We start from the raw sequence: 27,621 nt of genomic DNA, 5'->3' as shown, positions 1-27,621 counted from the left end.
CCTGGGGCAGAGCCTTCACCCCCATAGACGCTGGGGAAAGTCCGTGCATCTCCCCAGCCACTTGGGGTCCCACTTCTGGCAGCTCACAGGTACAAGCCCTGGGGCTGCTAGTGATTTACTGGTTGCCCCACTCCTGTTTTCACTCTTGTGTATTGGCCTTGGCGCTGTGCGTGGTGTGTGTGTGTGGGGGGGTGGAGGGGCTTCTTCCTCTCACATTTTAGTGAGAGCTGTTTCACCCCTTTATAGCGTGGAAATGCCCTGATTCTCAGTACCTTCAATGCTGTGCCCTTGTGGGGTTCCTTCGTTCGTCTGGATTCGTTTTTATGTTCCCTTGAGGAGTCTTGTATGCATCGGTTAGGAGAGATCGAGCAGCTGCTCCTTACTCTGCCGCCATCTTAACCGGAAGTCGAAATCCTTTTTATCCATATATTTTCAATAAATAGTTTATTTTTCTATAACAAGACTCTCTTTAGCGTCCTTGTGCCTGAAGGGAAGATCCTGAAGGAAAGTTCACTTATGAGCTTCACTTCACTGATATAAACTGAAGATATTTTTCAAACACAGCAAGCAGAGTATCAAAAATCAGTTCATTTACCATTTATTTTTACATGTGCCAGGGACTGTGCTAAGCATTTTACAAATATCTCATTTGATCCTCACAAAAACCCACTGAGGTAGGTGCTATTATTGTTTCTATTTCACAGATGAGGAAACTGAAGCAAACAGCAGTTAAGTGACTTGTCCAGGATTACACAGCTATTATCTGAATCTGAATTTGAAATTAGTTCTTCCTGTCTCCTAGCCTAGTGCTTTCTCCACATCTCTTTGTGTCCTTTCATTTATTCTACTTCAATTTCTGTCAAAAATAATTTCAAAATTGTCTTTATATAGATCTCTTTTATGTCTTCTGTGTTAAGTTGATTTCCATATATTTTGTATATTTCATGGTGCTGGACTGGAGATTTCCTCTTGTTTTGTGGGATATATGAAAAGACTGATTTCCTTAAAAATTCTTGCTCTGCATAAATTAAAATTTTCTTACTGTTGAAGCTTCTTTGCTATTCTTAAATGCATTAAATTAAGTTCTGAGTATTTAAAATATGCTAAATCAACAAATTAAATTATAGTGAGTTTCATTAATAAAGAGTCTTATTTCATTTTTAGACTCATCTAAAAGAAATTGAACAGAATCTTTCCAAAATAGTGAGACTTGACAATGACATTAAAGCTCTGGAGAGTAGAAAGAAGCAAATGGAAAAGGACAACAGTGAACTAGAGCAGAAAATGGAAAAGGTTTGTATCAAAGTTTTATTCTACTTTAAAATATAAGTTGTATAAAAGATTTTATTGTGCTAAACCATGACATTCCCCTATTCTTTTTGTAAGAGATAGTTATTTTTATGTTAATTTGTTTTTGTATGGATAATAGTGGCTTTTGAAGCTTTGGGTTTTTTTCCCCTTCTAAAACAATGGCCTACATATGCAAATTACTGCCAGTTAAAATAAAGCCAATATCTCCTTACATTTTTATTTTAAAGCTTTTTATTTTGGTTTTGCCCAGGTATTTCAAGGGACTGATGAACAGCTAAATGATATGTACCATAATCATCAGAGAACAGTAAGAGAAAAGGAAAGGAAACTAATTGATTGTCAGCGAGAGCTGGACAGAACAAATAAAGAGTCTAAGCTGCTGAATCATGAAAAATCAGGACTGCTTGTGGAACAGGGTAGGATGGACAATTTGAGCTTTTTATTCATTGTTGGAGTCAGTCAGTGTGTATGGGTATTATTACTGGAGAGATACAGTGAGGGAAGAGATAGAGCCATATTGGTGAACCTATGGCATGTATGCTGGAGGAGACTCCTTCCTTCCCCCTCTCCATGCGCACCTGAGAACATTTCTTACATCACCCCCCCTGCCCAGCAGCCCAATGGGAACACTCCCCCCCCTTTTGGGGTAAGGGGGTGGCTCATTTGTGGTATGAAGGTTGCAATTTGAGCACTCAGTCTCTAAAAGGTTTGCCATCACTGAGATAGTGTGTTGTACCCGGTGCCAGAAGATTTGGTTTCAACTAACACTTCTAATATCTCCCTAGTCCTGTGACCATAGGTGCCTCTTTTAATCTGACAACTCTCTAAACCAGGCAACCTTTTGTGGATTTCCTGGACCCCTTTGGCAGTCTGGTGAAGCCTATGGATGTCTCAAAATATATTTTTAAGTGCATTAAGTAAAATGTTTAAGATTATAAAGGAAACAGATTATATGAAATATAGTTATGAAATTTTTTTAAAATCTACATTCAGTGGCAAAATTGGGACACTAATGCATTGCTGGTGGAGTTGTGAATTGATTCAACCATTCTGGAGGGCAATTTGGAATTATACCCAAAGGGCTATAAAAGAATGCATACCTTTTGATCCAGTAATACTACTTCTAAGTCTGTATTCCAAAGACATAAAAAAAAAATGGGAAAAGGATCTGTTTGTACAAAAATATTTATAGTTGTGCCTTTTGTGGTGGCAAAGAATTGGAAACTAAAGTATCTCTTCATGTCCTTCAGTTGGGGAATGACTGGACAAAATGTGGTATATGTTGTTGATGGAATACTATTGTACTCTAAAGAATGATGAACAGGATGATTTCAGAAAGAACTAGAAGGACCTACATGAACTGATGCAGAGTGAAATAAGCAGAGCTAGGAGAACATTATTCACAGTAACTGCAATATTGTAGAATGATCAAATGTGATAGGCTTTGCTGCTAATAGCAATATAATGATTCAGGACAATTCTGAGGGACTTATGAAAAAGAATGCTCTCCACCTCCAGAGAAAGAATTGTTGGGAATATAAATGCAGATGAAAACATGATTTATCACTCATTTATTTGGGTATATGATTTGGGGTTATGGTTTTATAAGATTAATCACTTACAAAGATGAATAATATGGAAATGTGTTTTGCATGATAATACATGCACAACCCAAATTGAATTGCTTGTCAACTTCAGGAGGGGGAAGGGAAGAAAGGAGACAGCATGAATCATATAACTTTGGAAAACGTATGAGGAAATTTGTTATTAAAATAAAATAAAGATAAAACACTAAAAAAGGAAAAAATTAAAATCTACATTCACAATCTCCACACTAAGAATATCTTCTTTAAGACTTATAGACATTTTAGTATGTACAGGATTGCAGACTGTGTTGGTAGAAGGGGGTTCCTATCCCAATCTGATAAACTCATGAAATCACAGTGAATAAATATACTGTTAACATACATCCTAGGAAGCTTAAAAAAATATCTTATGGGGTTATAAAACACCTTGTTTGACAGTTTGAGATCAAGAGTCTATATATTTAAAAAACAATAGCAACACAACTTACATTAAGATCAACTTTTTATTTTTGCCAGCAAATAAATAGGTAAGCAATGTTTATATAATATTATGCTATAAGATTTTGTTTCCAAGTTGTTGCTCAGTGGATGATAATTAAGAAAAATATAGACCAATGATTTAAGTGCCATGCATTTCTTATTCTTCTTAAGAAAAATAACGCTAATATGGAGTCAGGTGGTCTTGGGTTCAAATATGGCCTCTGATCCTTCCTAGCAACATGACCTTGGGCAAGTCATTTAATCCTGTTTTCCCAGCCCTTGTCCTTCTGCCTTTAGGGTTGATACTAAGACAGAAAGTAAAGGTTTTAAAAAAAAGGATAGTGCTAATAAAACATGTAGGTGAAAGGATAATTGATACTTTTCAGAGTTGTGATTTAAATGATGGAAACTCCCTTTACTAAACCAAATCCTAATCTGTCAGTGACTGTAAAATATAAATTATAGGAACTTGCTGGAAACACATAGATGTTAAGTGATTTGCCCATTGTTGTCTAGCTAATAAGTGTTAGACATGGAATTTGATTGATACCAGGTCTACTTGACTCTAGGTCCTGTGTAATATAGTACCTCTAGATAATACTTATAAAAATGCTTTTTATATTCTAAAAGTCTGAGAAATATCATTATTGGAACATACACTCCTGAAAAACATTGTCCATGAACATTTTTCCACACCATACCATATTTTTTTGAATAGAATATTAAAAATTAAAATGTTAGATCATAATTTTATATGAATAAAATTGTTAATGGGGCAGCTAGGTGGTACAACAGATAGAGTGCTGGGCCTGGAGTCAGAAGGACTTCCTGAGTTCAAATTTGACCTCAGACACTTATTAGTTGTGTGACCCTGAACAAGTCACTTAACTTTGCCTTAGATCCTCTTCTGTAAAATGAGCTGGAGAAGGAAATGGCAGACCACTGCAATGGGGTTTCAGAGTTGGACATGACTAAAACAAACCAACAACAACAACAAGAATTGTTAATAGTTCTTATAAAATTTTTTATGTTCAGGTCGTCTACAACTACAAGCAAATCACCATCAACAGAACATCCGAGCTAGAGATTCATTAATCCAGTCTTTGGCAACACATTTAGAATTAGATGGATATGAGCGAGCACCATTTAATGAAAGACAAATTAAAAATTTTCAGAAGCTTGTGATGGAGATAGAAGAAAGAGAAACAGAAACTAACAGGCGAATGATGGTAAATATTTTGTAATATGTGTCAATCTGATATTTTTCATCTATTTTCATTGTCTAATTAAAGTATTAATCTTTAGTTGGAATTTAATGTGAGTTCTTTTAAGAAATTATCTTGTGACACATGTTAAAACCAGTAGAAATGTGTGTTGGCTATGGGAGGGGGGTGAAGAGGAAAGTAAAAACATGAATCATGTAACCATGGAAAATTTTTCTAAAAAAAAAATATTTAAATCTAAAATAAATAAATAAAATAACTGTAGAAAAAAGAAGAAATTATCTTGGCTCTGAGATATTTTAAAACTTTTATTGAGATAAACATTAAAGGAGCCTTTTTTTGGGGTAAAGGTTAAAAAAGAGGTTGAAACCTTTATCTTTTAACAGTCATAAATTTTACGCGCGCGCGCGCGTGTGTGTGTGTGTGTGTGTGTGATGGCAAAATTGTTAATGCTTTTTTTTCTATTTCTATTTAGAATGATTTTGCAGGAAAAGAAAGTATGAAGCAAAAGCAGATAGATGAAATAAGAGATAAGAAAACTGGCCTGGAAAGAATAATTGAACTGAAATTAGAAATACAAAATAAGAAGCAGACTGAGCTGAAAAATGTAAAATATGAACTGCAAGAGTTAGAAGGCTCTTCAGACAGAATTCTCGAATTGGACCAGGAACTCAGAAAAAACGTAAGATGTTTGTCCAATGTAATTAAGGAAGAGGCCTAATGACCTTTTTAAACATCCTTTATGCTCATATTTTATCATATTTGTTGCTATAAAAATATGGTAATGTGGTAAACAATGTAGAGTCTATACAAACTGATAGTGTCAAAAAGTATTAATTTGCATACGTTTGTGGTGAAGTGACTGCAGTGCTTCTGAGAGAACAGTTATTTCAGCCTATGGTAATAGGCTTTTAGATGTTCTGAGTGTTTTTCAACTTTTAACAAAAAAACCCAAAAATACACATGCAGGCAGTCTGTTGGGAGGCCATAATTCCTTTTCTCCACATTTCTTGTGGTTTTTTTTTAATGCTTTTTAATTGTACTATTTTTTAAGAAATAGAATAAAGAAATTGATAAAGAAGTCAGAATTTATTACTCTTGATATTTTCCATTAAAGCCTTCCCTCTCATTGACTGTGGCACAAAGGTAGGCCTAAGTTTTCCAAACCTTTGGCAACAGAGTCCAGGTTCTGCCAGGACCTGCCAAATAGGAAAAGCTTCAGATTAAGCCTAGTGACATGCTGACCACATGTCTGCCACCTAAGGACAAACCTGTCTAAGTTCAGAGACCCTCATCACCAGGCCAACTGTAAAACAAGGAATTTTTTAGACATAATCACTATTGAAGACCATTTACCCAAGTCATAGTTGTTATCTGTTGGTGGAGGGAATGCCCTGTAAGAGGGAGAATTTAGGTATTTAATAGATATATGTTTAAAGTGTGGCTGTCAGGAATCAACAATTCAGGTTGATTCCGTAATTAAATCAGACCCAAGTCAGCATCGGATTAAGGTAGTTTATTTACAATTAGGAAAGTAAAAGGTAGGGAAATAGAGAGAGGGAGAGGCTAGTCCAGGCCTGCAGAGGCCTGGACAGAGAGAGAAGGTTAAAAGGCTAAATAAATGAGGCTACAAGCCACAAGGCCTAGCAACCAGATAGGCTAGTGCCTACTTAAGGCGAGTTTGGAAGCGGCCTAGGTAGGCCAAGGAAGTCAGCCTAACTTACCCACATGACAATACAAAGTGGAAGCTGCCTGAGGTCTCCTGAGTTCCTTCAGCACCAAGTTCAAAACGGGAACTGCCTCCACAGGAAGTAACCAACATACTTAAAGAGATAGTGTCTTTCGTCACTTCCCATGGGTCCACCTCTAATTCAAGTGGACAAATGGCAGTCTCTACACTGATTTTGGACTGCCCAAAGGACTGTCCCTTGTTCTTGATTTGTTACTTATTGTCACGTGTGGGTAACTCGTCTCCCCTCCCCATTAAGGGAGGTAAGGATTACATCATTTCTGTGCCTAGGATGAGTAGAATTTTGACTATGAATCTGCTAGAGTTAATTCCATTTACACAATCCTTCCTGATGATCATTGGGTCCCTAGTCACCCCAAGTGATCATTTTACATAATCATCTTATACCCACAAAGGTCTTCTAACTACAATAGTTAGAGATAAGAGGGAAATGGAAAAGAGAGAAAGCAAAACCAATGTTTTTGACTAGAAACCAATTGGGGGCAGTCCCCTATTGGCATAACATGTACAATTAAAGTAGCTGTTCAACACCCATCAGTCCAATCAGTTGTACCCAAAAGTTCAGTCTGGATCGCTCGATACAACAAACCCCATCATTTCAATCAATTGTAACCCAAAGTTCATTCTGGATCTCTTGATTAAATGTAGATTCTTCAGGCATCTCTCTACAAACAGTTCATTCTCTGGATTTTATCATTTTTAATCTTAAAAATAATGGCAACCATAAGAAGTTTGGAATTCGAATTCTCAATTTTCCAAATAGCCTAAAGAGAGCCATGCCTGTTTTTTGCTCTGCTCTTTTGGGCAATTTTTTAAAAAAGGAAAGTGGCTTTCCTCACCATGCTTTTGCTATAAGCAACAGCATGTTTTTGCCTCCCGTGGGACTCAGCCAGCCAGTCCAGCCCAAACCACCTTGGGAGGTCAGGCCAGCCGATTCTGGCTTCCGGCTTTAAAACCAAAACACTGGTACAGACCACTGCCTCACGTTCCTGCCTACTCTGATCTCCGCCGCTTTTCCTGACTCACTGGAGCAGACCTCTTCTCTGTTCCTGCCTTACTGAATCCTGAGATTTCCGAGGAGCGACCCCCACCCTGACTTGACGAGTTCTACCGTTTCAGCTTCAGCCTTTTCTGCTAAAGACTTAGGAAGTATATTCCCCTTTCTCCCTACTCTCCCCATTTTCCTCAGCCTCTAAGGCTGCCTTTTAGGGAAAAGGGACCATGGTTTTAATTGCCGCTGGGCTGCGAATTATTTTGTTCAATGCCCCGTGCCTGGTGGCCCTTGTGGACACAGATGGACTGCCGGGTTTCCTGTTTGCCTCTGACGCTGATCGCCCTGGCCTGGCCTCCCTTCCTCCGCTTCTGTTCTCTGCCTAATCCTGAATCTTGAGCCTGCCAGTACAGACCACTTCTCTGATCCTGCCTCGCTGGTGCTGCTCGTCCTGTTCTGAGCCCCAATGGTGCTGCCACTTCCACTACAGCCCTGCCCTGACTTGGAGACTGCTGGAGCTGCTGCCGCTTGAGATTTGAGAAGTATTATTGTCCCCCATCCATCCCCCCCCCCCAACTCTCTTAATAATGGCCTGCATTCTAGCCCTCCACGTGTTTCTCCAAAGGCCTAATTTAGGCACCCCCCCACCCCCCACAATTTCTACACGTGGGATTTTCTACAAAACTGACTTAAGCTTTTCTCTAGCCCCAAGCCCAAGACCCGACCCCATGTGGACCTAGTGTATGAAACTTGAACTAGTGATTACTCTTCATTGGGTGCATGGCCTATTCAAACTTTTGCGATTATTAAAAACTAAAACTCAGGGGAAGAAATTCACCCCATACCTGCTCAGAACTCTGATCTAAGAGCAGAGACTGATTATAAAAAACCTTAAAAAAAAAACCTTTCAGAACTGAATGACTTTTAAAAAGACTGTATCTTACTGCATTTTGCTAATTAGTTTTGTGAGTTAATCTTGCTTATTTCATTGATTTTCCTGTTGCACTGAATCATTTTAAGTTAATGAAGTTTGTGGCTGCTAGATTAATTCTATTTGTGATTTTATTGTAACTCCCAAATAATGAAAAAAATCTATTAGAACTGGTAAGTGGTTTTGACCAGCTTTTTAATCTGATACTCACATTATATTTCCTACACATTTTTTAAAGTTGTAAATTGCCTTATGTATACTGGATTTATAGGAGCACATGTCTTTTAAATTTTATTCTGTCTTGGTAATTGTATAGAACCTTGGAAGTTTCCATGCCTTGCTTTTATATATTTTATTATAAAAAAATTATTGCCTTAAATGGAGCTCCTGTATATTCTTTTTTTTTTTAAACCCTTAATTTCGGTGTATTGTCTCATAGGTGGAAGATTGGTAAGGGTGGGCAATGGGGGTCAAGTGACTTGCCCAGGGTCACACAGCTGGGAAGTGGCTGAGGCCGGATTTGAACCTAGGACCTCCTGTCTCTAGGCCTGACTCTCACTCCACTGAGCTACCCAGCTGCCCCCCGCTCCTGTATATTCTTATCTGAGGATGATTTAGACCAGAAGGTTTCTTTTTTTAAATATCAGATTTTGCTATGGAAGCAATAACAGGGTTTGTTGAGAAACTCTTAGCCAGGATTTAAAAGTTGTAACAAGTATATGATTTTTTAAAACATCATTGTTTATTGTTTTGAAATGTGCTATTAGAAATTATGGTACTCTATTTGAATGTGCATTGTGAATCTGCTATTTGTAAGATCCATTTTCTCCCACAGAAAATCTCATTTTTGGGTAACAAGACCCTTCTAGTTCTAAGCTATATATATATTTTTGATTTTAAAACATTTTTTTAAATTAGAGCAATTGATTTTTCCTTTTTCTCATCTTATACTGGAAGTACATATATAATCATTATTTATCCTTTTTCTGATTCTACAGCGATATAAGCTTAATGCAAATACCTGAGCCTGAGACTGAGAATATGGGACTATGATCTAAGCCTTTCTGTCTGATTCCAGGAGAAGGGAACATGAGAGCTGATAATAGTGCTAAAAAAGCACATGGTCACTTGACTAAAAATCTGCATGAATTGCAGGAGTTATATGCCAATACTTTAGGGCTTGAAATTGGGGTTTGAGTCCTGGAGTCCCGTTCTTTTCTAAAACTTTAGAGGACTTGGGTCCCCTCAACTTAAATTCCTAGGCCAGCACCTAAGATTGGTCATTTATTTGGCTCACTTCCCTGAAAAGTTGATGGTAAATCAGATCAGGGAGAGACATTTCCCTTAAGTCCTGGCGCTAAATGGGTAATTGCAAACTGCTTAAATCACTTAAATTGGGCCTTGATTCAAGGTTTATTTTCCTTACATTTTTTGCACATTTTACATTTCATTCATAGTTAATTTTTTCTTCTTTTTTCTTGAATTTTATACTTTGTATTTTGCCAATTGATTTCATACAACCTCCATGACTCAGCCACTCATCCTTAGCAGACCTGAGGTACCCTTTTCAAGACAAAAAGGTGTGTTTAGAATTTTCCTCAGGGGGATGGGATGTGTATTAAGTTTTTTTAAAAATTCAATAATGTAAAAATATATCTATATTTAACTCTTTTAGGAGTAATTTCAGGGGGAAATGTATGTTTTATAATCTATAATGATTAGTTTAAATTCTTTTGAGAATAATTTCAGGATAAGGATTTTGCCATCACCCCAGAATCCAGACGATGAACCTGTTTGGTGAAGACACCATGAAGATGCCTGAAAAGCCTTCACTGTACCATGAAGACCAAAATTGAACGTTGGGGTGCAGTTAATTGAATTATGGGGAGTTGAAATTGAGTTGAATGTATTGTTTTAATTGTACATGTTATGCCCCCAAATTGTTTTTTTTTTTTGTCAATGCGGCTAGTTTTATCCATTTGTTCATCTATTTCTTTTATTCCACAAATTCCTGGAATTTAGAAGTTGTCTATGTTTACAGGTCCAGCGAAGAAAAAGGGCCAACCTTTTTTTTGCCGGACCTCAGGGGGGAAATGTTTGTTTTAAATTCAGGGAAGTGTCTAGCAGACTCCTATGGACATGTGAGAGACTTTGAGACTACATTACCCATGATTCCAATGGGTCTTAGGCGCAGGGACGTCAAAGGTCCCCACGCAAGGGGCAGTTTAAATTCAGAGGAGGGGCCTAAGGAAGGCCTCTTGATCTGCCTGAAGGGCTGACTGACGTGTGGAGAGGATGGGCTCCGGCGGTAAATATAAAAGATAGGCGAGGTCATATATATTTTACCAACATGGCCATGCTTTAATTAAACTACTAATTTCTCTTATTATCTCAGTCTTTATCATTTTTAATCGTAACAGCCCAAACCAATGAAACACCTTAGGTCTTTGAAGTAAGAAATTTGTCATAGCCAGGATACAGTTTAGCAATGAAAAACCAGGTCATCTTTTTAGTCATAATTTTTCTTACATTGTTAGAGTTTAATGAATGTATTTTTACTTGGTTCTCCCAGATTTGGCAATTAAACTTTGGAGAGAATAGTTTTAATTCAGTGATGAGGTCCCAAAAGCTATATTGCAGAGGACTGAGGAGTGAGTAAGAGGAAAATGAAATGAGAGAAGCAAGTATTTACACCACTTTTTTCAAGGCTGAGAAAAGGGAGGAAGATTATAGGATGATAACTTGAGGCAATAGTCAGATCTAGTGAAGATTTTTTAAGAATTTTGGCATATTTGAAGGGATTAATGAAAAACCCAGTAGGTAGAGAGAGAGGATGAAAGTTTAAGGTGATAATTGATGGGACTGACCCCTTCCCTGTTTGTCAGATCATGAGGATAGGGTAGAAGATGATGTCAAGAATAGTTTTCCCCACTCTTTGTGCATCTTTTGGCTTATTTTTCTTAGTTGTCTTCTGGTAGGAATCTTCTTCATGAAATTTTAGACAAAACATACATAGCACATTCTTTATATTGTGGTTCATCCAACTGCATACATCCCTTGATTTGCTAGAGAGTCTCCTTAATTGGCATGGAATGTGTTTTTGGTTTTATCAAGATATTTCCACCTTTTTTGGTGCCCAGTGGCCTTCTAATGGACTTTGCAATTTTTTGTTAATTGCTGCTACTCAGAAGGTAAACCTGTGTTGCTTTTTTCCCTTAGGAACTTGAACTTGGCAAGGCAGAGAAAAACAGTAACATAGGAGCACTGAAAGAAGAAGTACCAGCACTACTACGGGAGAAAGGAGACCTGGACAGAAGTCTTCGTAAATTAGATCAGGAGATGGAACAGTTAAACCACCATACCATGACGAGAACTCAAATGGAAATGCTGACCAGAGACAAAGTATTGCATCTTAATTCTAATGATTTTAATGTTGTGTTGAAATTTTTGCTTGGCATTAGTAATTGTTGAGCCAGTGTATTGTAGTAGATAGAATCAAAGCTAGCAAGACCCAGATTTATGCCCCATTTCTGACAAATACTGGCTGTGTAACCTCTGTGACCCAGAGCAAAACTAAACTACTACCTCAAGGATGCTCTAGGCAATTCTCAGAGACTGCTAGCTGCAGAAATGCCAACCTGTATTGTTAACTAGAGTTTCTTCATTTGGGAGTTCCCTTTGCCAATGAAATCACAGGTCTAATCCCTGTCTATTAGTAACTGAGATAATGATATTTCCTTTGGTGTCATAATTAGTATATCAAAACTGTCAGATGCATTTCCAATAAAAAAATAATACTCTTAAAATTTTTTTTCATAGGCTGACAAAGATGAACAAATAAGAAAAATAAAATCTAGACACAATGATGAATTAACTTCATTGTTAGGCTATTTTCCTAACAAAAAGCAACTTGAAGACTGGCTTCATAGTAAATCCAAAGAAATTAATCAGACAAGGGACAGACTTGCTAAATTTAAGTAAGTAGTTATTCATTTAATACTTATTGTAAGAGTCTTTTTTGTTCCTACACTGAACTTCTTAAAATTGTTCCTAAAATCAGTTATTATAATAAAATGGCATATTTTAATAGTTTGCATCATATATCATCTTAAGATTTCAAGTGATTGAGGTACATTGTCTCATTTTATTCTCATGACATTTTATAAGACAGGTATTTATCACAAGATGTGGCATCGTTGAGGGACTTGCCCAAGGTCAGCTAGCTCATGTCTGTGGCAATATTTGAAAAGCAGGCAGCATAGTGAAGTGGGCTATATAGCAAATTCTCATTGAGACACAGGCTTTGTGACCCTATAGAAGTTGCTTAATCTCTCAGTGTTATAGGCAAGTCTCTTATGACTATATATTGTAAAAGGGCTGCCAGCCTGCATTGGTAGAAGGAGTTTCTTCACTTGGAAGTTTCCTATACTAATGAAATCATAGGTCCAGTACTTATTCCTCTTTACTTGTATATATGAATATGTGGAATTGGGTAGGGCAGAGTTATAAAATAGTGATGATTTGTTCTGCTTTATGAAATCTTGTGTAACTATTTAAAGAGATTAAGGAAATCAGATTTATAATAAGTTCATTTATTAGTTTCTGTGATGCTAATAAGGGATCTTTTAAAGAAAATGCTGTGTATTGTGGTATATATGAATGATCAATCCCTCATAAATGAGTATTTTTTGTGGCAAATTAAGAAAACGCCATCATGCTGAATTATTGAAATATTTTTTGTTATATCTAACCTGAGGCTTCCAGCAAACATAAATAGATATCAAGGGCTTCAAGAACTCTAAGGATCTCATACTCTTTCAAGTCTCTATGTTCTAAGGATATAGGACTTCTCTCTCTACTGCCTTCTTCAGACTTGGAGGATTCTTCCTCTGAGTCAAGGAACACTGAACTACTGCCCCAAGGAAGCCAAGCTACATTAGTCTTTTTGGTCTCTTTTAAAATTGAGGTGATCAATATTGTGTCTGAACTTTGAAAGTCTTGAACTGCCCAGGGCCAGGCAATTTCAGCATCTTGACTTCACTTCATTTGTTCACTAAACCTTCATTAGCCTCTACCTTTCCTTCAAGCTTTCATTCTGTATCTGAGATAAATTCTCAGTCACATTTGTAGAAAAGGGCTGCTTACACTTGTTGCTTCCACTTCCTTTCCTCTTACTCATTTCTCAACCTTTTGCACTTTGTTTTGCCACTCAACTGAAATTACTTTTTCCAAAGTTAATGGTGACCTCCAATTGCCATATTTGATGGTCTTTTCTTGGTCCTCATCTTTCTTTTTTTTTTATTAGACATTTATTAATATTCATTTTTAACCTGTTTACATACTTTATGCCCCTACTTTCCCCTTCACCCCCCACTCTCCCCCCACCCATGGCCAACGCACATTTCCACTGGTTGTAACATGTGTCCTTGTTCAGGGTCTATTTCCCATTCATGTCCACCTCAGCCCATGCATTCAAGCAATTGTTTATCTTATATGTTTCCTCTCCTGCAGTCCTTCCTCTGAATGTGGGTAGCATCTTTACCATAAATCCCTCAGAGCTCTCTTGTGTCATTGCAGTGCTGCTGGTACAGAAGTCCATTACATTTGATTTTACCATAGTATATCAGTCTCTGTGTACAATGTTCTTCTGGCTCTGCTCCTTTCGCTCTGCATCACTTCCTGGAGGTCTCTCCAATTTGCATGGAATTCCTCCAGTTTATTATTCCTTTTAGCACAATAGTATTCCATCACCCGCATATACCACAATTTGTTCAGCCATTCCCCAATTGAAGGACATCCCCTCATTTTCCAGTTTTTTGCCACTACAAAAAGCGCAGCTATAAATATTTTCATACAAGTCTGTTTATCTATGATCTCTTTGGGGTACAAACCCAGCAATGGTATGGCTGGATCAAAGGGCAGGCAGTCTTTTATAGCCCTTTGGGCATAGTTCCAAATTGCCAGCCAGAATGGCCGGATCATTTCACAACTCCACCAGCAATGCATCAATGTCCCGATTTTGCCACATCCCCTCCAACATTCATTACTCTCCCCTTCTTTCATTTTAGCCAATCTGCTAGGTGTGAGGTGATACCTCAGAGTTGTTTTGATTTTCATTTCTCTAATTATTAGAGATTTAGAACACTTTCTCATGTGCTTATTGATACTTTTGATTTCTTTACCTGAAAATTGCCTATTCATGTCTCTTGCCCATTTATCAATTGGGGAATGGCTTGATTTTTTATACAATTGCTTTAACTCCTTGTATATTTGAGTGATTAGACCCCTGTCAGAGTTTTTTGTTATAAAGATTTTTTCCCAATTTGTTGTTTCCCTTCTGATTTTGACTACATTGTTTTTGTTTGTACAAAAGCTTTTTAGTTTAATATAATCAAAACCATTTAATTTACATTTTGTAATTTTCTCTAACTCTTGCTTGGTTTTAAAATCTTTCCTTTCCCAGAGATCTGACAAGTATACTATTCTGTGTTCACTTAACTTATTTATAGTTTCCCTCTTTATATTCAAGTCATTCACCCATTCTGAATTTATCTTGGTGTAGGGTGTGAGATGTTGATCTAAACCTAATCTCTCCCATATTATTTTCCAAATTTCCCAGCAGTTTTTGTCAAATAGTGGATTCATGTCCCAAAAGTTAGGCTCTTTGGGTTTATCATACACTGTCTTGCTGACATCATTAACCCCGAGTCTATTCCACTGATCCTCCCTTCTATCTCTTAGCCAGTACCATATTGATTTAATGACTGCTGCTTTATGGTCCTCATCTTTCTTGATCTTTGTAGCATCTGACACTACTATTCGCACACAAATACTGTCTGATTTTACATGACACTTCCCTCTCTTGGTTCTATTCCTACCTGACTTCTGAATCATCTACAACATGCCTAACTGTGTACATTTCCTAAGGCTCTGTCCTTTATACTGCCTTCTCACTGTACTCTCTCCCTGGGTGTCACCTTCCATGGGTTTGATTTTCATTTCTGTGTAGATGACTCACAGATCAATGTCTTCAGCCCCAGTCTACCTCTTGAGAGATAGTTTCACATTATGAGTTTGTCTATTGGACATTTCAAACTGGATGTCTCATAGACATCTCAAACTCAACATGTCCAAAATAAATCTTTACCCCTAAACTAGCCTTGTTCAGAACTTCTCTATTTTAGTTGAGAGAATCATCATCATTCCAGTCTCCCAAGTTCACAACTTTGATATTACTCCTCAGATATCCTCATCCTGCATATCCAATCATTTGTGAATGATTGATGTTTATTCATATCCCCAAGATATTTCTTTATATGACTGTTTCTGCCTATTCACATAGCTACTACCTCAACCCCTTGTTTCTTCTGGACTGTTGCAGTTGCTTACTAATTATTCTTTCTGTTTGAGAGCTCATCCACTCCAATCCATCATTCACATAGCTACTAGAGCAATTTTCCTCAAGTGCAAGTCTAACCATGTCATCCCCAATAGCTCCTTATTACTTTCGGGATAAAATATAAATTCTTTTTTTGTTTTTTAAGGCCTTTCACAGTCTTACCACATCTGTCTTTTCAGATTCATTTTATATATTAATCTCTTTTACATACATTATGTTACAGTCAAACTGTCCTTCTTGTTCTTTACATGTAGCACCCTATCTGTCATCTTTGTACCTATGCATTGGTTATTCCTTATGCTTGGAATGTACTCCCTCCTGAATCTTTTACTTCTTTCAAAGGTCAGCTCAAGCACTGCTTTATATACGAAGCCTTTCCTGATCCCTACCCATCAGGTGCCAATATCCTTCCTTCCTGAAACAGCTTGTATTTTTTTTAACTTATTTTTTAACACTTACTTTTATTCTTAACTTGACCCCCCCCAAAAAAAAACAATTAAAATGGAAATTTCCATATAAAAACAGAAAAAGAGAATTATACATGGAACTGTGGGTCTCATATTTAGATTGCTTTTCTTTTTAAGTATATGATAAATTCAACTTGTAGCTTTTTTTAAAGCCTTTACCTTCTGTCTTAAAATTATACTAAGCATTGGTTCCAAGGCGGAAGAGTGGAAAGGGCTAGGTAATTGGGATTAAGTGACTTACCCAGGGTCACACAGCTAGGAAATATCTGAGGCCAGATTTCAACTCAGGACCTCCCCATCTGTAGGCTTGACTCTCTATCCACTGAACCACCTAGCTGCCCTCAAGCTGTAGTTTTTGAAGGTGTCCTGCATGTACATCTTATTTCTGGCCTTCCTTTTCTGTTCTTTTTTTTTTTTTTTTTTTTTTTTTTTAAGATATTTCAGTGACCTCCCTTACACTCCCCCCACCTCCCCTTTTGGAAAAAAGAAGAGAAAAACCATTGTAATAAATATGCATCATCAAGCAAATCTTATTCTAGATCTTGAGTCTCTCACCCCCTTCTACAGCCCTCCCTCCCTCCTTCCCCCACCTACGCAATGGAAGTTAAACAACTTGTCCAGGGTCACACAGCTAGGAAACATCTGAGACCAGGTGTGAACCCAGGACCTCCTGATTGTAGGCCTGGCTTTCAATCCACTGAGCCACCTAGCTGCCCTATTTCATCATTTCTTACACTATAATAATACTCTTTTACACTCATATACCAGAATTTATTTCACCATCCTCTACTAGATGGATACCCCCCCTTAGTTTTCACTTCTTTACTACTATAAAAAGAATTGCTGCAGTTTTTTTTTATATGTAGATCTTTTTTTCTTTTGACCTTGAGATAAGCCCTAGTAAAATGTATAGATGGGTTATTTATTTGTTATATACTTATATGTATGACTATATTGTTCCAACAAAGAGTGACTATTTCATTTTTGCCTTTATACTTCCATCACCTACCATAGTGCATGGCACAGAGTTAAACAGGGGTTAAACTTGGATGGAAAAAAAAATTATCTTTTATTTTCACTAGCCTCTAACTGAAATTTAGCATTTCTTTCAGTTGCTTAAAAAAATCATTCTTAGAAGGGATCCATAATTTTCACCATGTCTGGAATGGGAATTTTGGAGGGTCTTGATATAGCAAAATGCACCCCCTTTAATCACTCAAATAATCAGAGAGGCCAGGATAAGATGCAGACAGATGCCACTTTGCAGCATATTGTGCAAAGGATGGGGACATTGTGCTTAAGTCAGGGACTCAAAGGCAATGCCCAAAGATACAAATGAATTCCCCAGTTTATAAGAAACTAATACAATATCTTCCACCTGTGCAAAAGAGTGCCAATTAAAAGCTTACGTGAGAAACTGGGAGAGGGAAGGGGGATGGAAGAGTGAAGCTATATCTAATTAAGCTAATGATTTAAACTTAGCCTCTACTTAGAATTTCTACTGTTAGCCAGAAATACAATGAGAATAATACACTAATTTTCACTCCATACAACCAGACTATTGAAGGGGTCCATGACACAAGAACCACTATAATAAATAAATGTTTGTTAATTGATTGATTTACTATTTCAAATGTACTAAATCTGTTCCTTTATCCCATGCTAACCTGACCAAATACTCATCAGACCTTCCTTTTTAACTTATCTACTTTTTAATACCTTTTTGCCTATTTTGTTTAGCTTCCACCCCATCAAGGAGTATTTATTCCCCAAGTTATTTCTTTGATATGTTATTTTTTAATCTTTCTTTGATACATATTTTAACCATATATCTTTCTTTTATATATATATATATATATATATTTAACTATACATCTTTAATGATTCTAATTCTATTTCTTGCCTAACGTCTTAAGAGCATAGATCATGTTTTAAAAGTGGATCCTTTTCTATTTCAGCAAAGACCTAGCTTCAGCAGAACAAAATAAAAATCACATCAACCATGAACTCAAACAGAAGGAAGAACAGTTGTCACAATATGAAGACAAGCTATTTGATGTTTGTGGGAGTCAGGATTTTGAGAGTGATTTAGATAAGCTAATGGATGAAATTGAAAAATCTTCTAAACAAAGAGGTAAAATTTATAATTTTCAAGACCATTTGAAAAAAATATGTTTAGAATTCCCTTTATCATACTTTTTCCTTAAATCAAGAGTAATTTACACATATAAGATTTAGGAATCTTTGACAAAAGAAAATTTTAATGAGGGAATTTTAGTCCTTTTAAGGAAGAGGGGAAAGGAATAAGCATTCATATAGCTCCTACTATGTACCCAGGCACTGTGCTAAGCATTTTATAAATACTTGGCCCTTACAACAACCATGTAAGACAAGTGCTATTATTATCCACATTTTACAGCTGAGGAAACTGAGGATTTTAATATTGTATTCATTCAAAGAATTATAAACAGTCATATTCATTGAAGAAAAGAGAACAACTTTGATATTTCTTCTTCAGATACCACCAAATCTAGTTCGGAAAATATCAAACTTAAGAAATTTTATTTTCCTTTCTTAAAAACAGCAATGCTTGCTGGAGCCACAGCAGTTTACTCCCAATTTATTACTCAGCTAACTGATGAGAAACAGTCATGTTGCCCTGTGTGTCAGAGAGTCTTTCAGACAGAGGCAGAACTACAAGATGTGATAAGTGATTTGCAATCCAAGCTACGCCTTGCTCCTGACAAACTCAAATCAACAGAATCTGAGCTGAAGAGAAGAGAAAAAAGGCGTAATGAAATGATGGAGCTTAAACCAATGAGGTAAAAAAATTTTTTTTCTTATACTAGCAATATATATATTACATAAAAATGTAACCATACAAACCAATTTTTGTTAGTCCTTTCCTAATTAAAATTTAGGTGAAAAAAATGAAATTGTCATTTTTTTTTCATCCAGAATAAAGGATTAGATATCCTGGTAAATTCATTAGGCTGGCTTGTTATTATTTTTATTGTTAAAAAAAATTATATATTTTTCATGGAAAGTTATTAAAGTAGTTATAAAATAGGTAAGCTTTTATGCTGAATTCTTCAGAGTTGTTTTCAGGAGATATATTTTGCAAAACAAAAGTCAGATTGACAAAACTTTATTTTATTATTATTTTTATTTCTTTTTTTTTTAAACCTTTACTTTTGTCTTAGAATTAATACTGTAATTCTGTCCAAGACAGAAGAGTGGTAAGGACTGGCCAATGGAGGTTAAGTGATTTGCTCAGAGTCATATAGTTAGGTAGCATCTGAAGCCAGATTTGAACACAGGACCTCCTGTCTATAGACCTGACTCTCAGTCTACTGAGCCACCCAGCTTCCCTTGACAAACTTTTTATTAAGAACTTATTATGGGGGGCAGCTGGGTGGCTCAGTGGATTAAGAGCCAGGCCCAGAGATGGGAGGTGCTAGGTTCAAATCTGGCCTCAGACACTTCCTAGCTGTGTGACCCTAGACAAGTCACTTGACCCCCATTGCCTAGCCCTTACCACTCTTCTGCCTTGGAGCCAATACACAGTATTTTTATTTTTAATTTTAATTTAATTGATTTTTTTTTTTAGAAAAATTTTCCATGGTTACATGATTCAGGTTCTTACTCTCTCCTCCACCCTCCCCCTCACCCCCCATCCACCACGCATTTCCATTGGTTTTTACAGGTGTCCTTGATGAAGACCTATTTCCATATTGTTGATAGTTGCACTGGGATGTAGACTCAAAATAACCACCCCAGTGCAACTATCAACAATATGGAAATGGGTCTTTATCGAGGACACATGTAAAAACCAATGGAAATATCCGCATCAACCCATGTGTTCAAGCAGTTATTTTTCTTCTGTTTCTACTTCCATAGTTCTTCCTCTGAATGTGGATAGTGTTCTTTCTCATAAGTCCTTCAGAGTTGTCCTGGATCATTGCATTGCTGCTAGTAGAAAAGTCCATTATATTCGATTGTTTGAGAATGTCAGGGCAGTTTTCTTGGATAATTTCCTGAAGGATGATGTCCAGATTTTTTCTTTTGTCATGATGTTTTGGTAGACCAGTGATTCCCAAAGTGGACACCACAGCCCCCTGGTGGGTGCTCCAGCAATCCAGGGGGGGCAATGATGGCCACAGGTGCATTTGGGGGCGGGTGATAGTATGTGACAGGGGACGCTAAGTAATATTTTTTTCTGGAAAGGGGGCAGTGGGCCAAAAAAGTTTGGGAACCACTGTGGTAGACCAATAATTCTTAAATTGTCTCTCCACAATCTGTTTTCCAGATCTGAGGTTCTGCCAATGAGCTATTTCATATTTTCCTCAAATTTTTCATTCTTTTAATTTTGTTTTATAGATTCTTGCTGCCTTGTGAAGTCAATTACTTCTAGTTGTTGAATTCTAATTTTTAAAGACTGAATTTCATCCCTGGCTTTTTGGTCATCCTTCTTCTGGTCCGATTTTCTTTGTAGGTCATCTTTCACCACCTTTCCCTCATTTTCAAGCTGGTCAATTTTGGCTTTCAAGACTATTTTCTTGTTTTAGTTCATGCATTTTCTTTTCACAGTTGTCTTCAGCCTCTCTTAATTCTTTTTTTAATTGTATTTTGAGTTCTTCCAAAGCCTGTGTCCAGTTCGTCAGAGTTTGTGTTTTTTCTTGGGGTTCCTTGATCTTCTGTTTCGTTTACTCTGTGTTCTCTTCCTGGGAAGAAGCTGTCAATTGTAATTTCTTTTTTCTTTTTCTGTTGTTTACTCATATTTTTTCCTTCTTTCCCTCCTGTACTTTCTTTGCTCTGCTGGTTGATTAGGTCAAGCAGATAGTTTTAATGAGCTTTGATGTAAGATCTTCCCCAGCTGGCAACAGAAGTTTGTAGCTACTTTCTCTGCAGTCTATGGAGGAGGGGTTTTGGAGTTTCCCTGCCCTCTGAAGACTTCTTATCTGTCCTTTTGATGGGATTAAGCTAGGTTGGGGTTGATTTGTAGAGCTTGATGTGTCCTGAGGCTAAAACTTTGAGAGAAGTGGGGTAGGGCAAGGTTTTCACTGTGTTTAGGTTGCCCTCTCTGCATTTCTCCTCTAGCCCCCCTCCCTGCTGTCTGTGTTCAGTGCCCTGAGACTGGCTCAGCTGTGCCAGCAAGGCCCTCTCTCCAGACTAGTGTGTTTGCTCGCCTAGAGATTCCAGGAGCTGTTGGAGACTCAGCACAGCACATGGGGGACGGGTCCTGGGATTTCTCTTCTTCCTTACCCTCAAACCCAACAGTTCAATAATTTAGGCCTTTTTCTTGGCATACCTCTTGAGCTGTCCAGCATGGGGATCCCCCAGCTCTGTCATGTTGTTAGATTTGGTTTTCTTTCCCTTTGAAATGCTTTGTTTTTTATCTCAGTATGGAGGTCTGAAGTTTTGCTCTGTCTAAACTGCCATCTTCCCAGAATCCCCACCAACACACAGTGTATTGACTCCTAAGACAGAAGGTGAGGGTTTAAAAAAAAAAAAGAAAAGAAAAGAACTTATTATGGCAGAGTAGCAGGAAGGAATATGGTAAGGTTCCTCTCTTGTCTCCCTCCCCAAACAAACAAAATAATACTAAAAATTCCAAAAGGATCTAGAAAATGCACCAGACCAAATATTAATTGGGAAATCCATAAGTCACAAGGAATAATTTTTCTGACTTAGGTCAGCATGGAGTGACAAAGATATTTATAGATTCCAGGGTCAGAATCCATTGAAAAGTGTGTTGTAGTCTGTGCATCCCATCCCAACACTTAGAGTGAAAAGGGACTGATCTCAGACCGATGATGGGGCACCTTGTCAGGGAATGGGAATAAATACAAACTGGTAGCTTTGTCACTACCCAGTTCTTGGTCACAAATTCAGGGCAGACTGAGGAGGGGACTGGGCACAGGGGTGCTTTTCCTGAATAAGGAGTGGCCACAGGCTCTATGGTATGTACTGAATGAGGAACAAGTTCAGAATCAAACAGCTGTGTGGCTCTGAAATCAGGTATGAATAGGAGTCTCAGATCTAGCCTTTAGCCCAATTTTAAGCCTGTAGTGGAATGACCAGGATAAAAATCCTAGAACAACAGGGACCTTGTAGTTGTGCCACTCTGAACCAGCACAGAGATGAAGGTAGTGTGTTCTGTTTTTGTTATGTTTTTAAGAGCTAAAAATGATTTAAAAAAAGATGAGAATAGAGAATGGAAAAAAATAGAAAAGAAATGAGAGTGATGAAAAAAAGAATTGAAAAAGGAATTAGGAATTTGGCATCTTGCCCAACCAATACATTTCTTAAAAATTAGAATGGAGCAAAAAAAGCAAATAAAAGCCAATGATTTAATGAGAAAGTAAGAAATATTAAAATAAAGTAAAAATACTGAAAAAATGGAAGAAAATTTGTACTATCTCAGCAATATCAAGTTACCAGGAAACCATTTAAGGAGAGATAGTTCATTAGACTAGTGTCAGCTAGGTAGTTCAATGGATAGAGCACCAGGCCTGGAAATGAGGGATCCTAGGTTCCATCTTAGAATCAATATTGGTTCTAAAGCAGAACAGTGGTAAGGGCTAGGCAATGGAGGTTAAGTGACTAGCCCAGGGTCACACAGATAGGAAGTGTCTGAGTCCAGATTTGAACCCAGGACCTCGAAATAAAGCCTTCAGGGTACCTTTTTAACCATATATCATCTGTATGTGGCTCTTATTAGAAACTTTTTATTTGAAAATAAATCTAATTAGTTAAATGGAAAAGAAGAATAATATACACGATGTCTACAAAACTGAAAGGCAGCTAAACTCTGATTTACTTTAATGATCACTTGGTTCCAAAGATGATAAAACATTATTTCCTTTCTGTAGAAGGGTGGGGAACTCTAGGTGAAGAATGTCTACATATAGTTAGATGTGATTATTGTGTTTGATGGGTTTGCTTTACCATTTTTCTTTTTTACAAGGAAAGGTTCAGTGAGAGAGGAAATATATTGGGGAACAGCCACAATATCAGGCATCAGTAACAGCTTAAAATGTGTTCTTTAAGTGGAAAAAAAAGAAATACATCACAGTGCCTTGTATATAGTAGATAATTCAGTAAATGTATGTTGAATATAATTGTTGAACTTTTACTTAGAGCTTTATTTTATTTTTTATCAAGACAAAGCATAATTGAGTTGAAGGAAAGAGAAATACCAGAGTTGAGGAATAAACTACAGAATGTGAACAGAGACATACAGCATCTAAAGGGTGAAATTGAAGAACAAGAGACTCTCTTAGGTACTATAATACCTGAAGAAGAAAGTGCTAAAGCATGTTTAACAGATGTTACTATCATGGAAAGATTACAGGTATGGAGAAAGTTGCCTTTGGAGGTCATGATAACACTTCTATATAATTTTTTATAGTTCTTTTTCCTAGTTTTTAGATTTCTCATTCTCATTCTCATCCTTGTCATCAGCTGTAATATACTCAGTAACTTGTAGGCCATCAGTCCCTCAGCTAACCTTTTGGTTTGCTCTTATCAGGTCTTTATCTTCTTCTTCAGTTCTTTTATTCACCCTATTGACCTCTTCCAGCAGTTGATTATAGATAAATTTTATATGAAGAGGAAGTGGCCAACAATGGAGTGGTTTTAACTGGAAATACTGAAATAGAATTTATTCTTGATTTTTTTTACTCTAAAAAATGTCTTATTGAGGACCTCTTGAAATACCTTGCAGTGCAATATATTCTGTTTATCCTCATATCCATAGCTTTGTAATCTCCACATGATGTTAGGCATGTAGGTAATCCTACTTTCTTTTTTATAAAAGATTAAATGTTATGAATGAAGAAATGATATCTTCAAATTTAAAAGGATCTGCTAGAAAATAAGGGGGTTATGATACTTAAGCAAAAAGAGAATTAGTTAGTGGTAAATCAGAACTAGAAATAGAAAACAGAACTTTACAGTTGTAGTCTTTGACTTACCCTGTATAAAAATGAAATAACTTTCAATTTATTAATAAATGTTAATCAGCTTTTGTATGTCATTTGCATTTCTAATACTTACAATTTAATTTCTAATGCTTAAAATTTAAATTCCTAAAAATTTAACTTGTAAATCATGGCTCTATGAGTTATACCATCAGAGCAAAAGTTCTGGCTGGTTCTACCAAACCAAGAAGCCAAAGAGTGGACTGACTGTGTGACAATCATTCTAAAACCAGTCTATGTCTCTCTACTTGTTTGTGATTAAACTCCTTGAGAAAGTAATTTTTCAGTTTGATGACTCTACTTTCTCTTCTCTTACTCTTTTTAAAAAACTTTTACATCCTGATCTCTGACCTTATCATTCAGCTGAAGTATTGCTCTTGCCATAGTTTCCAGTGATCTCTCTCTTTTTTTTAAACACATACTTTCCATCTTAGAATCAATACTATGTATTGGTTCCAAGGCAGAAGAGCAGCAAAGGCTAGATGGTGGTTAAGTGATTTGCCAAGGGTCATACAGCTAGAAATTATCCAAGGCCAAATCCAGACCCAAGACCTCCATCTCTAGGCCTGGATCTCAGTCTACTGAGCCACTTAGCTATCCTTCCCAATGATCTCTTTAATTATCAAATCTGATGACCTTTTCTCAATCCTGGTCCTTTCTGACCTCTCAGCAGTCATTAACACTATTGTTCACCCTCTAGATAGTTTGTCCTTTAGGTTATGATATTCCTTGTTTCTGTTTTCTTTCCTACCTGTCTGATTGTTCCTTCTCAGCTAGATCTTCATAGCCACTAATAGTGAGTGTCCCTTAAGACTCTATCCTGGTACTCTTCTCTCCTCTGTACTATCTTGCTTGGTGGTCTCACCAGCTCCTAGGAGCACAGTATCGATTTAGGTGATTCTGAGATCTTTGTATTTATGTCTGGCCTCTGTCCTGAGACTAGACTGAGCCTAGTCTCATCTCACTAGTTACTCCTGTACACCTTGAAGCAGATATCGTATAGGCATCTCATACTTACATATCCAAAACACATTGTCTTTCTTCTCAGACCCTCACCTCTTCCCAGCTTCTCTCTGATTATTGAGGGTACCACTCTTCTTCCCATCACCTCAGTTTGGAACCCAGGTGTCTTCCTGGATCCCTCACTCTGTCCACATGCATTAGCCAAGTGTTGTCATTTCTCCTTTCACAACATCTCTAATAAGATGGCCCTTGCTCACTCTGTCAACCTGTGATAGGCCCTCATGGTGGGACTATTGCTGATCTCCCTGCCTAGATGTCTCTACTCTAATCCACTTTCTACTCAGCTGCCAAATTTTCCTAAAATGGAGATCTGACTCTATTTCCCTATCCTCCTAGTTCCCTGTTCAGTAACTTTCTATAAATACCCTCTTTGGCTTTTAAAACCTTTCATGACCTGGCCCCTTCCTATTTTTCTAGTCTTCTTACTCTTAACTCCCTTCTACATACACTTCCATCTAGCTTTTCTGGCTTTCTTGCTCTTCTTCGCACATGGCACTGGCTCCATCTCTTTTCACTGTCTGCCACCATACCTACATTGCTCTCTCTCCTTCCTCTTTGCTTCTTGGCTTCTTTCAGTTCAAATTCCACCTTCTCCTAGAGGCCTCTTCCTGTGCATGCAGTGTCACTCCACTTATAGTGCTTTCCTTCTGAGATTATCTTCAGCTTGCATTGTGGGTACCTTGCATATGCATAGTTAGCTTCTTATTCTCTCCCTCATTAGAATGTGAGCTCCTTTAGGGCAGGTGCTATGCTTTTGAATTTCTTTGTATCACTAGCATTTAGCAAATATCTGTTCTGTTATACCTGTTCAGTTGGGAGATTCTGAATAACAGACTACACTCACTATAGAAATATTTTTAATGAAATAATTTTACTATTTTTAAGATGGAACTTAGAGATGTTGAACGAAAAATTGCACAACAAGCTGCTAAGCTACAGGGAGTTGATTTGGATCGAACTGTGCAACAAGTAAACCAAGAAAAGCAAGAAAAACAGCATAGATTAGACACAGGTAAGACGGAAAATTCAATTTTCCCAAAATGTTGACTTTTATTATATAAAACACCCCTCTACCCTTTCATCCATTTTCCCCAACAGAAACTTTTATTCCCCTGACTTTTTTCAATTTGAAAATGATCAATCAACTTAAATAGTTACTCAGTTAAGTATCTGGCACCTAAAATATGCTAAAGGATATGTAAGGATGGGATTTTTGCAAGGGGGATGGGACAAAAGGAGCCAGAGAAGGGAGTCGCTGACAGTTGAGAGCAGAGGGAATTCTGGGAATTTCTTGGAGGTAGAAGGAGAGGAGAGGTCTTTGGGCGGAGGACTGAGAGGAGGAGGACATCCCAGCTCGGATCCAGTCCTGAGGGCTTCCTGAGGATCTTTCTCTGGAAATTGAAATCCTGATTCCCTGATCAAAGCCATTCCATCACATCTCACCCATCAAGACTTCAACCATTGAGTCAGTTAAGTTTTTGGTCTCCATTTTGGGAGTGATCTCTTAGTCTCCTTCACCCATTCCCAACTTTGCTGAGAGACCCCCTTTCAGTCAAAACTTACAATTATAGAAAAAGATAGAAACAGAAACTAGAAATAGAAACAGAAGGAGAAGGGGTGGGGGAAAAAGCTTAGGAGTGGGAATCCCAAAGGTTCCCTCCTAAGTGACAGACCCCATAGAAATAGAGGGCACCCCAAAATCCCTCTGCCATCCACTCCTTTCCCCAGGCCCTGAATTGCAAATAATAAAAGCCATTTATCGGTCAGATAGTGTTCATAGTGCCTGAGAGACAATGAAGGAGAGGGGAACCACAGCTTGGTTTGGCTGCCTCCATCTTGAAGCCAGACCATCCGCTGTGAAATTAACTGATCAGGGGGAAGTTTGTGTGAACCCCATTCTTATTCAGGATCAGATTGTGGTACCACATACCTCCTCTTATAGGGAAGCCTTCCCCCAACTCCTGTGGGGTGGCACAACCATCCAGGTCACCCAGTTTTGGGGTGACACCCCCTTAAAGTCTCCCAGTGTATATTTGGCCCCAGGGGAGAGCTGGAAGAGAGACTCACCACATAGACTTTTTCTCTATCTCCCCTGTCAAACATTGGTTATTGGCTCTCTTTATTGTTACAGATACCAGTATGAAGTATAGCATGGAATTCTATCATATTATCACTTGCATGAGTGAAATAAAAAGATATAATCTGGGGGGCAGCTGGGTAGCTCAGTGGATTGAGAGCCAGACCTAGAGACGGGAGGTCCTAGGTTCAAATCTGGCCTCAGACACTTCCCAGCTGTGTGACCCTGGGCAAGTCACTTGACCCCCATTGCCTACCCTTACCACTCTTCTGCCTTGGAGCCAATATACAGTATTGACTTCAAGACGGAAGGTAAGGGTTTAAAAAAAAAAAAAAAAAAAAGATATAATCTGGGTAAAGAGGAAGATGTCTGGAAAAATTATTTTTATTTGTCTTTCA

At 37.5% G+C, this 27,621-nt stretch overlaps 1 protein-coding gene across 2 annotated transcripts in view; it reads left to right on the top strand.

Moving 5' to 3' along the window:
* The window catches only part of RAD50 (RAD50 double strand break repair protein), an 84,643-nt gene that overhangs the window by 18,242 nt on the left and 38,780 nt on the right, over positions 1-27,621 (top strand). For both annotated transcript variants that reach the window (XM_044664664.1, XM_044664665.1), the window contains exons 7-16: positions 1,165-1,293; positions 1,562-1,727; positions 4,413-4,606; positions 5,076-5,282; positions 11,492-11,674; positions 12,092-12,249; positions 18,097-18,272; positions 18,723-18,960; positions 23,306-23,495; positions 26,032-26,158. In XM_044664664.1, coding sequence (XP_044520599.1) covers positions 1,165-1,293; positions 1,562-1,727; positions 4,413-4,606; positions 5,076-5,282; positions 11,492-11,674; positions 12,092-12,249; positions 18,097-18,272; positions 18,723-18,960; positions 23,306-23,495; positions 26,032-26,158 — 1,768 coding nt within the window. The remainder of the gene's footprint in view (positions 1-1,164; positions 1,294-1,561; positions 1,728-4,412; positions 4,607-5,075; positions 5,283-11,491; positions 11,675-12,091; positions 12,250-18,096; positions 18,273-18,722; positions 18,961-23,305; positions 23,496-26,031; positions 26,159-27,621) is intronic.

The sequence above is a fragment of the Gracilinanus agilis genome, chromosome 2 (genome assembly GCF_016433145.1).
Source record: "Gracilinanus agilis isolate LMUSP501 chromosome 2, AgileGrace, whole genome shotgun sequence".
NCBI lineage: Eukaryota > Metazoa > Chordata > Mammalia > Didelphimorphia > Didelphidae > Gracilinanus > Gracilinanus agilis.
Note: the sequence above shows the minus strand (reverse complement) of the source record. Positions and strands in the feature narration are given on the sequence as shown.